The sequence below is a fragment of the Rhopalosiphum padi genome, chromosome 2 (genome assembly GCF_020882245.1).
Source record: "Rhopalosiphum padi isolate XX-2018 chromosome 2, ASM2088224v1, whole genome shotgun sequence".
NCBI lineage: Eukaryota > Metazoa > Arthropoda > Insecta > Hemiptera > Aphididae > Rhopalosiphum > Rhopalosiphum padi.
The window spans coordinates 54,639,937-54,654,540 of record NC_083598.1 but is presented as its reverse complement, the minus strand read 5'-3'; the positions used below and the strand labels follow the sequence as shown (position 1 = coordinate 54,654,540).

Genomic DNA, 14,604 nt, shown 5'->3' with positions numbered 1-14,604 from the left:
AATATAACGTAAAAAAAAATTCTGGATCCATATTTTTTTTTTTTTTTAAATAAAAACAATCACAAATAATTATTACAGAAAAAAGGATACCTAACCTTGGATAACGTCGAGTCGCCAATTACGTTATATACACCTAAACCATAGAGATTTGTGCAAAATATAACATTTCATACTATATGGGTTTGAAATATAAATAATTATTGCCAACAATTATTTTACACAGCGATATAATATAATATAAGTATATAACCTTGTAGTGGATCGTTTATAAAAACAGTAATAATTAGGTATACAATACAATTATTATGATTACTATAATAATATTAACGTTCGCTTATAAGAATATTTATATATAGTATAAATACACGCATGTAAAAATAAAGTACCTATATAGATGATTGTGTCCAAAAAAAAAATTGGCCAAGTCAAGTTATATAATATAACATATATGCATACATAAAACCACGATTGATAATGACATCTAACATACGTGATTTTTTTTATCGATGATATAAGTTCAAAAATTGCATATTTGAATATTACTACCTAAATCTATAAAAAAAATAAAAAAAATATACAAATGACCTGACCTGTAGCTTCTATCAAACTGAAATATGCGGTACACTAATTTTTGATCGATTTTTAAATTGGTTGAATTTGTTTTACAAGTATATATCCAAGTTCTTAGTTCCTATATTAATCATTTTATCTTTTTTCTATACATTTACATTTCCCCTTGTCCGATAAAATTTAATTTCTATACATGCATAGTTTAGTGCACATATAGGTACTATTAGTTATGTATTCTTAATGAAGTTGCTTCGTTAAAATTTAGGATTACGCCCATTTCCTGTTATATTCGGATAAACAATAATTAATTATAGGCTACAAAACTATAATATATGGCTAAATGAAAAAAGTTTTCCTTAAATGCATCATCATTTTTTTTTTTTTGTAAACCATTTTGTCCAATCAAAACGTTTTTAACATTTATTAATTTATTATATATATTATATACACTTATTCGTGTATACACGCCAAGGTTATATTTTATTTAAGTCAACTCTCATAAACTGTTACAACAACATAAAACAACCGTGGTAATATGTCTATATTATACATACATATTGTATAATAATTGATAATTATTAATTAAACCGCGCTCGTTTCAAAATTAAATGAAATCCGAATATTTCGTTCTGTGCTGTTACGGAATGGATGTCAAACAAATTGACCACCTGCTGCTGTAGCAGTTGTTTGTCTTAGTTATACCGATAGTGTATATTATGATGTGTATTGCCAATTCAATTATCCCAAATTTCGGATAAAGTTTTTGTGTTTTATTGAACTTTTAAGATTTAAAGAAATCCCTCGCTAATAAACAATATAATCAAGAAATCCTAGTGTTGTTACCAAAAGTGCAAATAATAGTCGATGGTTTAACAAAAATAATCTTCACCAATCAATTATATTATAGCGATAGAAAGAACTAAGCTCGCGACGACGTCTGCCAGCGGTCAGATAAAAAAAATCAATTAAATCATCTAAACTTGTTTTAAAGCCTCGACCATTCGGACCTAAGAATGGTGTAGTATATATAATAGAATATTCGGGAATCTTCCAACACATTTATAATATATAATCTGTTCGACTGTTAAACCTTGCGTTGAATTCGGTAGTATAATTATAGTAGCAGCGTGATACGATGTTGTAAAATTTGATATAATATATCAGCGTGATATAATAAAATTGTATGTGAATAACATTCGATAATACCTACTCCGCCAGCGTTCAAATTCAAATCTCAATATATCTCTGTATAAATTATGTGTTACTACCTGTATGGCTGCAGTATGATTAAATATTTCATAAAATCGCAAAACACTGAATTTTTTTAACGCGAATATTGATGCATTGAGTGGTGTGGTCGACATATTTCTATATTAAAGTACATAATGCTATAGTAAAGCAATAGTAATCTGTATTTATGTCTGATATTATCTATCATTTAAACATTTTTGTATGTTTTCTGTCAATGTAAAACATTTTAAATAATTTTATACTAAAGAAAACGCAACCACTATAACGATAAATGCACCTAAAAATAAAACTTATTAAAATAATGATATATATTTCATTAAATTTTCAAGCACTATATAATATATAATATTTATTAAGAGGACGTTATACCCGCATGATTAATATGTCTGTCTTACTAACATACATTATAGCAAATTTGCATTTAGCAGAATACATTTTGTGATGTTAACTTTAATACTAGAGTAAATTTACCTATTATCAAATTTAAAGGTAAGGATATTATCTAGGAAATTCCATATGCTTTTATTGATATTATCATTTTAAAGTGAGATATAGCTATATAAAATATTACAACTTTAAAATATTCATAACTTACTTTAAGATGATAAATGATAATATCAATAAAAGTATATGACATTTCCTAGATAATATGCTTGTCTTTTATTTGATGATAGGTAAATTTACTCTAATATTAAAGCCAATATCACAAAACGAATTCGTCTGAAGGAAAATGTTGTATGTATTATGTATATAAGACTGCAGAGACAACACATGCGGGTATAACGTCCTCTTAATATATTTTATTAGATCGTCTAAAGTTCAAATCGAACACGTACGAAAAATCGAATCGATACAACTATAATACGCGTTATACACGACTGCACAAGTAGATATATAATAAATACGATCGTATAGGTATTGTAAATTATAATATTACCTGTATCGTATTTTTCAGTGGTTTTATTTTCACACCTATATAACGTGTAATAATATTACGATTATTACGATACATAAGTAATATTTAATAATATTATCATATTGCGGTGTTCACTCGTCCGGATTTTATTGTACCTACATATATATTTACCTAACTTTATAAGTATAGGTATATACATTGTACATATATATGACGACGGCGTCCGAATGTCCGACCGCTAAATAGCGATTTCATCATGTCGTGACACGGACAATGCCAATATCGTATAGATCTACCTGCCTACGTAAGTATAGCATAATATATATAAGTAGGTATATGCACAATAACGTCACAGCTGACGCAGACATGCCACATCGCCACATGCGTGTATAAATATATTATATACCTACTGCCGCGGTATTGAGACGCGTGTAGAGTTTATGGAAACGTTATATGGTTCGCTGCGGCGAAAACCGTTCTGCCGAACCTTGAACCCGTCATAATATTATTTTGGTTGAGTACGCACTACGCACGATGTACAAGAAAACCTCGAACGGCTCAAACGTATGTATATACACTATAATATACACGAACTGAAACCCGGAAAGTGGTCGCGGTTGTATATAATATATACACCTAATAATACGTAAAAGTCATATTATATTATAGTGCGTGATGAACATTTTTTTGACCATAATTATAAAAAAAAAAAAAATAATAATAAAAAATCTCGAATTTTCGCGTAAGTGTGTAAGTGCTATTGGTAAGGGTAATGGGACGAATCGCGCGTTATTGGTTTTATAATATGTATTACGGCTTCACCGCTCGCCCGTGTTCACTTGTACCCCGCGAGTATACCGGAACATCACCAAGTTTTTTTTTTTATTGCATATTATGACGTATTGTAGACAACACGTCTGTGACGCATACACCGATTTGTATAGTATACAATAATAATATTAATATAAAAATTTGTTGACCTCGGACTTGACTTTCGAATCGGCAAAAAAATTCGAATTTACAATTTATACAATCTTAATATGTTGATGACTAATAAAATAATACTAGCGGTTGTTCGGTAGGTCGTGTACAGTTATAAATTATTACAATTTAGTATACTGCATGAGAACAAGACACTCAAACGGAATCACTACAACCCCAATAATAGCTTTTTAGTTCTTGAGAACGATCTATAGAATTGATATTTAGACTAAATCTTATGTCGACTTCTAGTTCAAACTTCCAAAAAATACTTTCAAGTACATTATTTTTAGTATTTTTGCAATTTTACTACTGTTTTCAATACATACGTCTGCAGGTTATCAAGCCATCGCAATAGTAATTAAATAGTTTAGTGCACAAATTGCATTAAAACGATAACAGATCGTTTAATTACCTGTACCGCCTACTTATACAACTCAGGTAGCACATTTCTGTGACCCATTTTAAATCTTATTATATATGTATAATTTACCCATATAACATATTATAATCGAATAATATAATTTTACTAATCACAGCGATATTTAAATGGTATCCGTTCTCCGAGGAAGCTCTTGTAGACGACTACAAGTAACTTCCTTCGTAGACTCGCAACGCGTCGCGTTCTTTTGTTTTCCACTCTCCACACGCATCACGAACAATAAACGTACCCGCCGACATGACGTACATCACTATACATCATTAATATTGTATAATATTATAATAGACGACCTAACAAAACTTGGTGACTTTAATATAAGGAGTGTCGAGTGACCGTGGTAGTACCTATATTATATACAATACACACGCGTCATATAAGTGGAAATTCTGCATTCGCCTCGAATTTGTCTGGAGAGCTTCTACAACGCATTTTAAGTACCTATTTAATACTTTCGATCGAGCGACTTTCCCGCATAATACGAGTATAATCGCTTTGGTTGTTTCACACATTCAATTCATACGCATTTTGTAAACGATATTTTTCTCTCGCTGAATCGTGTCGCACCTACCTATATATATATATATCTACCTGGCTACCTGTATTTGTAATACGAATGATAGATGATGTGTAATCACTATAATCGTTGTCTAATAATTTTGTGTTGTATCATATAACTATTATATGTACTGTGAAAAAATAAAAAACTTACTACCTATTCAATAATTATTATGATTGATGTATATATACTAGCCAGTCACTAATAACCAATCAATTTCAGGTTTCGGTCGTGTTTGAAAACGATCGGTACCGGATCTGCGAACCTGATCGGCAAGCTGTTCTTCAACGTGGTGCAGACCAAGTGTTTCGTACTGAAACGCGTGCGGGTGTGCACGAAAAAGACGTGGTGGGGCAAGTGCCACAGGCACGAAAATAGGAAGAAAGCTTACATCAGGAACAACCTTACATATTGAACATTTAGCTTTTGTATATAATAAACCTATATATATATATATATTTGTACACATACAAATTATTTATAAATAAATTGTAAGACTACTTCTCATTCTTGTCGAGCTCTGCAGAGCAACTTATTTCCCACACAAAGTAGTGCCAGTAGTGGTATATTCGTACACACACACTTTATACCTTGCCGGCAAACACATCTTTTGTTATGTAGTCATATATGTATAATATACATTGTATATGTTTAGTCATAAATTAAGTATCCTATTAATTAGGTGCCTAGGTATACTAAACGCAATCAACTGTTATTATTATTATCATACTATAAATTATACTAAATTATATTTCAGATTATGTACGGTTTGTAGTTCTATTTAAGGTGGTTGTAGATATAGTAGGTACCTACATTAGACAAATTTGGATTATCACTATTATAATGCTGTATCGGCACGAGGTCAATACGCATTTTTTTCGCGTTTATCTCCTTTTATTCGTACTGTACCTTTATATTATTGTACTTACTTAAATTAATCAATTATGACTTAATGTTTTTGCTAATCAACAGCGATTTGTGTATCCATCTGTCGACTTATTTTGGAATGAAATCAAAAATAATCGAAAATTTCAACAGAGCGTATTTTAAATACGAGTTTAGACATTTGAAAGTAATTATTTGTAACAATTGATTGAAAATAATATTGAATAACTATTCGCCACCAAATGCGTACATACAAAAATACGCCAATTCTCATAACACTTGTAGGTAGGTATTGTGTTACATGAAACATGACTAATCCACGTGTATTAAATTACGTTTATGAATTGATCTGGTGTGCATTTTTTTTTTACATTTCCAATGTGCGAATAAAAATTATCTCTAAAATTTGCCATTATAGATGGTATGAATAATAAATTAACATTTCCTTTTAAAAAATAACATCTTTATAGAATAGACTTACTGAATCAGTAATTATTACTTATCAGTTCGGACAAAATTATACGGGTTTAGTACCAACGACTTTAAATATATAATTTCTCTAACTATATATGGAGCGATCAACAAAAAATAATAACTAAACAAATATTATTTCATGAATCTGCATACTTACTTAAAATTAACTAACGTATTATTATTATTAAATGAATACGAATATTCGTTATTGTATAATATAATTTCTATAATAAGTTATATAAGAAAAGACATATTATTTCTAAATTATTACGTTACGATTTAGACAGAGGTAGAATATTATCAATAATACCTTCCTAATTATACCTAGTTGTATCTTAATTATTTTAATAAACTTGAAAAAAAATTACAGTCCATACGTTAGGTATACTGTATACTTATACAACTCGTTGTATGCAGTTATTTTTAATAACAAGAATGTAGTGACAGTGATCATTTTTTATTTTCGGTAATAATAATATGTATTAATATGACAGCAAGAGAAATGTTGTTCGCCAATTGTTCAACTATTTGTTTACTGCATTTGTTTTGTAAAAAAACTATACACATAATATATACGCATTAATATTCATACATCACCTGCGATTTATTAACAATCACGATCATCGGGTCTTATATATATGTACCTATACAAACACAAAAATACAATTACTCATATTATAAGTATGTTTATATGTTATAGAATAGTATAATATAACTATAAATACTCAAAAAGTCAAAAGTTAAAATAATGTCTTAATTTGTAAACGTAAGACGTAACTAACCTCGCCCAAAGTCAGTATTATTATTAATTTTTGATTATATAAATATTGATAGAAGGTAATAATAATACGTTAATCGTGTTATAAACAAATAAATATTACCTACAAATAGATGTTGCATACTTGAAAATAAGCACAACATATATTATACATATACATATAAATCACTCGTGTGTTACTCGAACAACAAGTGAATACTATTAAACGTGTATGTTGATTTTAAATATTAGGTAGACTTAGTATTTATATTTCTTCGATGCTGTACAATATTATAGTACATCATGTCGGCGACTTTTTACGTAGGTACATTATAGATGTATAATAGGTATAGGTATTATGTATTTTATTGTAGGTATTCACCAATATTTATTGTAGACAAATCTATTATAATTGTGTAATTTGTGTACTATTACTATTATTAGCTAGTTATTTATTCATTTTGTATGGTCTATAAATGTGTGATTTTTTTTTAATGAAATAAAAACAAACCAATATACAATTATATTTGAAGTTGTTAATTTATTTAAAATATGATAATTATTTGTATCTCTAAATTTGCATAAGTATCGAAAATTGAAAAACCGCGCGTCTGTATTGTGTATTTACTGCAGTTCCAATTTCCTAAAGGTATCTATTTAATAATAATAATACTAACTTTATTGTATGAAATTTACGATAAGTGATAATGCCCTGTAAGGGCAAAGACTACAGTAATTATTAGAAACAAATAATAGTTTACATGCAAGCAATCGAAAAATGTGGAATACCACTATAACAGGACGAAGAATATATGCTAAATAGTAGGTAAATATTATTTAATCACATAATAATAAATTGATAACTAATACCTAAGTAGTTTGCAAATAATAAAAAAAATACCAAATTAGAACTTAGAACTTTTCAACTTGCTAGGTTTATAAAAAAAAATCAACATTTTTTACGGAATTACTAATTAATAAAATTACATTTAAAGGAGCATAATGACTATAATTTTGACTTTGTGGTTATACATAAAATGTGTTAGTATCCCTAGTTGGAGAAAATGGTGAAGTACATCAAGTGGAATTTTGGCTAATAACACAGAATAATCAATTAAATAATTTTAAATAATTGATACAAGAAAATTATATCATTATTAAATCATCTATCTTCGATCTTCGAGATATAGAAGGATTAGTTCATTAGCTATCGTAACACTGTTACGGTAACAGACGAAGTGTCAAACGTCCCTAATTTGTAACTCATCATGGGAAAAAAACGTTTTTGTACTTTCTCGATTTGTGTAATATAATAATAACCAGATTAATAAGGACTCCATATTATAGAGCTCTATATTCAACTAGAGAATGTACCAAAGAAGAATATAAAGGTTTCAAACAAATAAGGTTATTAAGATTTTTACTGTTATAACTGCATGTACTATATTATACGTTTAAAGAAACCAAATATTTGTATTGCTTTGTTGCAAATTAATGTAATGTTTTATTAAACATTAAGCCACTGAATAAAGTTATGGTAGATATACCAAGGTCCTTAATATGATATTTATTATATTTAGCTTGCTGTTCCTAATAAAATAATTAAACCACTGGATGTTAACATTTAGTAGGTAAAGGTAATTTGTATTCACGAATACAAATGGGTTTTATATATTTTGATGAATTAATAGGTAATTAAAGAACTATTATGATTTATAACCACTTTTCAAAATTTAGTATTTAAGTTAAAGTAAAACAAAAAAAAATAGATTTTGTCTAATACTGATCTTTCGTAAAAATTCCCGTTGTTCCTGTTTTTTTTTTAAAAAACAGGTGTGCTATTCGAAGGTTTTTACATTGAATTCATTGAAAAGTTTTAAAAATATCATCTCGTTTCCAAGAAATCGTCCGTTATTGGGAGGTGTTCGTTAGAGGAATGTTGACTGTATTAAATAAACCGTCAATAAAATCATTTTTTTTATAATTATATTACAAGAATAAAGCAATAATAATATTATATAGATTTATTTTATATATATAACATTAATAATTATTATGTTATGTTAAATATTTTTAGTAAATAAAAAGTAAAACAAATTAGTAGTATAATTAATTACTAATAACTGATGTGCACTAAAAATGTAATAGATAGCTATTGAATTTATACCTTATTAATTTTTAAATTGCAATAAAAATGATTTTATTAACATTTATAATAAACTGTTTTTCATTATTTTATAGTATTTTTGAATAAACTTTTAGTTTATTGTTTTGGTGGAAACATGGTTAATATCTATTTTTTTAATATTAGTGGAAAAGGGGATGGTACTATTTTTGTGGAAACGGACCGCCCCCGATTTATATTAAAATAGCTATAATACTATTATACATAATTCTACTATAGCTACATACTATATAGTGTAATCGGTGCTACGCATTTAGTCATTTTTATCTGTTCGGTATTCAAAATTTCAAAATTCACACTTTAGAAACTAGTAAGATATCTCTAAAAAGGTAGTAGGTATCTAATACATTTGGTCATTAAAATGAAAGAAGTATATTTGTGTCATTTATTAAATTATGGGTAGACGGGTACTACTGCTGTACTAAAAATTAGTATAATAATTTATAAAATATTGTAATATTATTATTATACATAGGTTATAGGTTAGTGAAAAATTTTTTAAGTAGCTATGCTAATTAATAAAAGCTTAGTAGGCACTAATAATTAGATAAAACCTAACTTATTCTGTGTACAAAGAAAATGCAGTTAAATTCTTATAATGCGTATTATATGCACAATATGCACGTTTAGGGTATAATCTGCGTTGCCGTTCTACATTAAAGTTAAAAGGTTTACATTCAAAAATACAATGTGTATTTATAATAATTGGTAACTTGGCCAAGTAAAAGTTTACTTATATATATATATTTTTCGACATTTATTGGTTGTGTGCTGCTGTGGCTTTTGGTAAATTATAATTGGTACTTCGGAAGCGATGAAAGAAAAACGTTTTTTTTCTCAACAAACAGTCATCAACCTCATTTGAAAATTGTTTTTTTATAATAAACATAATATCTGATACATAAGTACCGACATAATACATATAGATTAAACCATTCGGAATGAAACATAGGACGTTTTCGAGTAGGTATATCTAAATTTTTATCTCTTTGACGATTGGATGTCTGGAATCTGGACGTATTATTTATCTTAAAACTTTATTAGGTAATACCTACCACTGGTATGAATTACAAGCTATATACGTATTGTTTAATTTTAGATTCTGAGTGGTTTGAGAAATGTATTTCTTGTGTTTCGTTAAATAATGTATTAATAAATATTGCCTAATAATTATTAATAATGATTTATGTCATATCATTTATGATTTACCTACACGTGTACGCACTACGCAAGGTTTATAAAGTTAAATGCTAATACAGTAAAAGCTATATTTTACATTTTAAATATTATCTATAGCAGTCTTGTTATTATTTAAATATTTTTTTTTTATTTAATAGGTACTTACCTTTTTAATAACTAAATAACTATTTTTAGAAAATAATATAAAATTTGAAAATAAAGGGAGATAGGTAGTTATCTAAAATTCAAAAGTTACAATAATATTATAATATATACTATATAGGTATTATACTATAATTACCATATTATAATAATATAGGTAGGTATCATTTATTTTAACAAAGTACAACATAGTTCTATATTATATAATAACTACTAAGTAAGTATAGACAGTATAGTAACGTATCGTTCAACATTTTAATTTATTTCATATTTTTTTTTTAAGCAAGATTTGTTAGTAGATACAAAAACGAATAACGATCACACATTCTCACGTATTATCACTTATTTTATTACACTATGGCCTAGTTATTTATATTTAGATACCTATTAAAGAGTAGGTACTATTATAATCGTTAATCGTTATATATTTATACATTTATATAAATGTAAATTTTAATAAAAGAAATCGGGAAATCAATCTGTTTTCCTGTCTATAGTACCTAGGTATCAAATATACCATACATTTTCATATAGGTATACCTATTGTCCTAGTCTATGAATATATTTATATGTCCTCTCCCTCATTGAGTAGGTTACTTAATTTTATATTGTAAATTTGTAATAAAATTGAAATTATTGAGCTATAGTAGCTATACGTTAATATTTTATAACGACAACGATAAAAAATTATGTATTATACGCTGTTAAATAATTTTGAAGTTTTTATATAATAAAATTGTAAATTATATGTAGGGGTGCGGGGTGAAGCCCTCCACGGGCCTGTTCTATGTTTATAATTTTAACCCCTCCTTATAACAAGGCAAATTTTCGCCTATGGAGCAAAGACGATATAATATTATGTTCAGTGTTAGGCTATATCATTGAGTAGGCTGCTGTTAATTGTAATGATGTGTTAAATGTCAATATACATATACCTACACTACATATAAATTTTACAATTTTATTATAACATTTATTATATAAAAACTTCAAAATTATTTATTTAACGGCGACACGACGTATAATACATAACTTTTTATCGTTGTCGTTATAAAATATTAACGTACAGTTCAATCATTTTAATTTTATTACAAATTTACAATATAAAATTCATACATGAAGCTTAAATGTTCACATAACACATACCTATCGGATATCCTGATTAGGAATTACGTTTTACGTTTTATAATTTTCTCTAATAAATAACCTTATTAAACTTCTTGAAAAAATAAATGTAGGGGGCTAAGCCCCCCAATTTACGCCTATGCTCTGCTCAGAATCGTTTGTCGTATACTCCAATGATATATCATTGAATTTAAATTTAAAATTTAACACACATATAATAATAGTGACCTACAACACTTACCGATCTCTTTTTTTATATTGCTTATAATTTATTTATTTTTCTATTAGTAAATGGAAGGTTAAACTAATTTTATTTTCGTGAAAAACAAATCGCACCTATTATGTTTGTATAATTGGTTTTTTTCAATTGCTATTATAATACACTATAGTTATTATTAACTATTGAGAATTTAGTTCATAATATTTGTTAGTCCATATAAATTGACATGAGATAGACACGAGATTATTTATTAAATTTAATAAATAGCAAAATAATCTAACCTTCCGAATAAATGGGAACATTTTTTTTTTTGATTATTAGTCATTATCTCAATATGGGGTAGGTTAAATGTAAGTTTAGAAATAATTATATACTAATAATAAAAGTTATAATAATATAAATAAGATCTTTTGCGAAAAATGTTCAAGATTTTTGGCAGGGAAGAAATTAATATCAACATAATCCTAAAATAATTGAGAAAAATGTATGGACGCAAATAGGGGGGGGGGGTGGTTAGTCTTTCATAAGATGTTTTAATATATAACCTCTATAATCATTATAATAAATAATATAATTTATATTTATAACCAATATAGACAATATAGTAATAGCTGTATAAATATAATAATAGTAGTAATATGTTGGTACGTTTTCATTGGATTTTTGTTCAGAACATTGGATTATGATCAGTTGATGGCCTTACATTAGACTACTTTATTTTTAACCTAAAAAACTGTCAAGTTTTTACCATATTATTAATTAAAAAAAAAAAAAAAACATTTTTAATCTACCTGTATAAGGTATAATATTGATGCTAGTCCCAAATCTGTACAAAAATGGGGAAAAAAATTAAGTTTAGATGTTTAGAATATATAATTTTATGTTTCAAAAATATATAATTAATAACATTTGGGCCGCAAATCATATTTACCCCTGTAGTGGATGAAAGACAAACTACTAACTATCCTACTATTTTTTTCTTGAAAATGTTTGGGCTTATGTTGAATGCTCTATGCATTTGAGGACCCTATTTTCGTCCATGACTACTTTTAAACAAAAAACCACTCTTAAACATTTTTATTTCTTACTGCAGAAAAAAATGTATTTTAGTAAAAGTAAAACTAACAACTAATAAAGGTACCTACTGTAATACTTATTCTTCACTCTGTCCAGAATCTAAAATAGGTAGGTAAAGACTATATATTAATAATTATTATAAAGGTAAATTATACGAATTAACACTTCCTGTAAGCTTGCATGGTTTATTTGATTTTTAGTTAAATTCACTTCGGATCCCCCGATCCTCGATCTTGTGAATTTTCATAGTTAAAATTTTAATATGATCATTACTATATTATATAAAAATAAGTCGTTTTTGACGTTGTTAGGGATAATCTCTGGATCTACTGAACCGATTTTTAAAATTCTTTTACCAATAGAAAGCCATATTCTTTGTGAGTGTCATAGGCATAAATTTAGTCCGATAAAGTTAATTATTAATTACAAAATCAATAATTAAAATAAACGTGTAAATTGCATACATGTATACGGCACGACGGCCTGTGGGTTTCCATGGCAACCCGATTGTTATGAATAAATAACGTCAGTATGCATCAAAGAAAAACAACTATTTAGACATATACATCCCACACAAGATCGGTTAAAGTATGCCGATTAGGAGACTTCTCTGAGCATACAGTGTTGAACATATATTATCACATTACTGTTACTTAGTAACCATTTTTTTTATAAATTAATAACTAAGTATTTACCTACTATGCACGGACAACGCTGGGCGGAACAGTTATGTAAAGTTGATATGTCAAAGATATCATCTATATACCAAGTCAGAAAACAAAAAATAGTTTTTATCCTCGCACTAAATGTTGGCATTAGGCAACCAAATTATACACAGATGCATTTTGTACGGGCAACAAAGTGCACAGGAACAGCTACTAGTTTATTATAATTGAAAATGTGTAGTTAACAATGAAAATTCATCATTTTAAAATCTTCATAACCAAAATATAAAATAACTTTTGATTATGTTACCTTTTTTTTTTTTTTGATAGAAATTGGGTCAATACACTAATTATAGAAGTTTAATTAAATTAATTCTTCAGAATATGCTACTCCCTACTAGATAAGTTGGAATTTATAACAAACATTTTCTATCCTTATACCTACCATAAATTACTTTTATTAGTTAACTGCACTTGTATGTGGACTAAAAATTAAAAAATGAGAATTAAAATTTAATATAATATACATATACTACATTTCAAAGGTAAAAAATCAGAATAAATTAAATGTAGATGAGAATTTTTATGTATTATAAACCTTTGTAGTTTTTGTGTAAAGAATGATTTAATAAAATTATTAACTTGAAATGTATAAAACTGATACATAAAAAATCAGTTAATTATAGGTTTAAACACATTTCCTCTGTTTTTGTGTCACTAAAATAAACTAGATAAAAAAAAATATAATAGAAACACCTACATAACGATTATTTAAACAATATTTCCACGAAATACAAATGTTGACACAAGTGACGAGAGTACAAAATAAAATTTTTAACATCCAAATATTATCCAACTAAATAGTATATTGATACTTTTAAATTTTAAATTGCCAATCTTTTACACATAGAAATTTAATTAATAAAATATAATTTTTAATAGTTTGAATTTAAATAAGATTGAATAAATCTGCAGTGATGATTTCACATTCATATTTAAGTAGGATAAAACTCAATACTAAAATATTAAATTTGCTCTAAAACATGTATTACCCGTTTTTCATTTTAAAACAGTAAAATACAGGTACTGTTTATCAACCTTAGTATATTATTCAGGATATTAAAACAACTTTTTGTATAAAATATTAAAAACTTTAAAC

General features: G+C 27.0%; 1 protein-coding gene across 1 annotated transcript in view; it reads left to right on the top strand.

The window, feature by feature from the left end:
* Positions 1–7,358, top strand: part of LOC132921537 (uncharacterized) — a 44,731-nt gene extending 37,373 nt beyond the window's left edge. The window contains exon 4 of the mRNA XM_060984606.1: positions 4,939–7,358. Coding sequence (XP_060840589.1) covers positions 4,939–5,131 — 193 coding nt within the window. The 3' untranslated portion in view covers positions 5,132–7,358. The remainder of the gene's footprint in view (positions 1–4,938) is intronic.
* Positions 7,359–14,604: the final 7,246 nt, after the last annotated feature.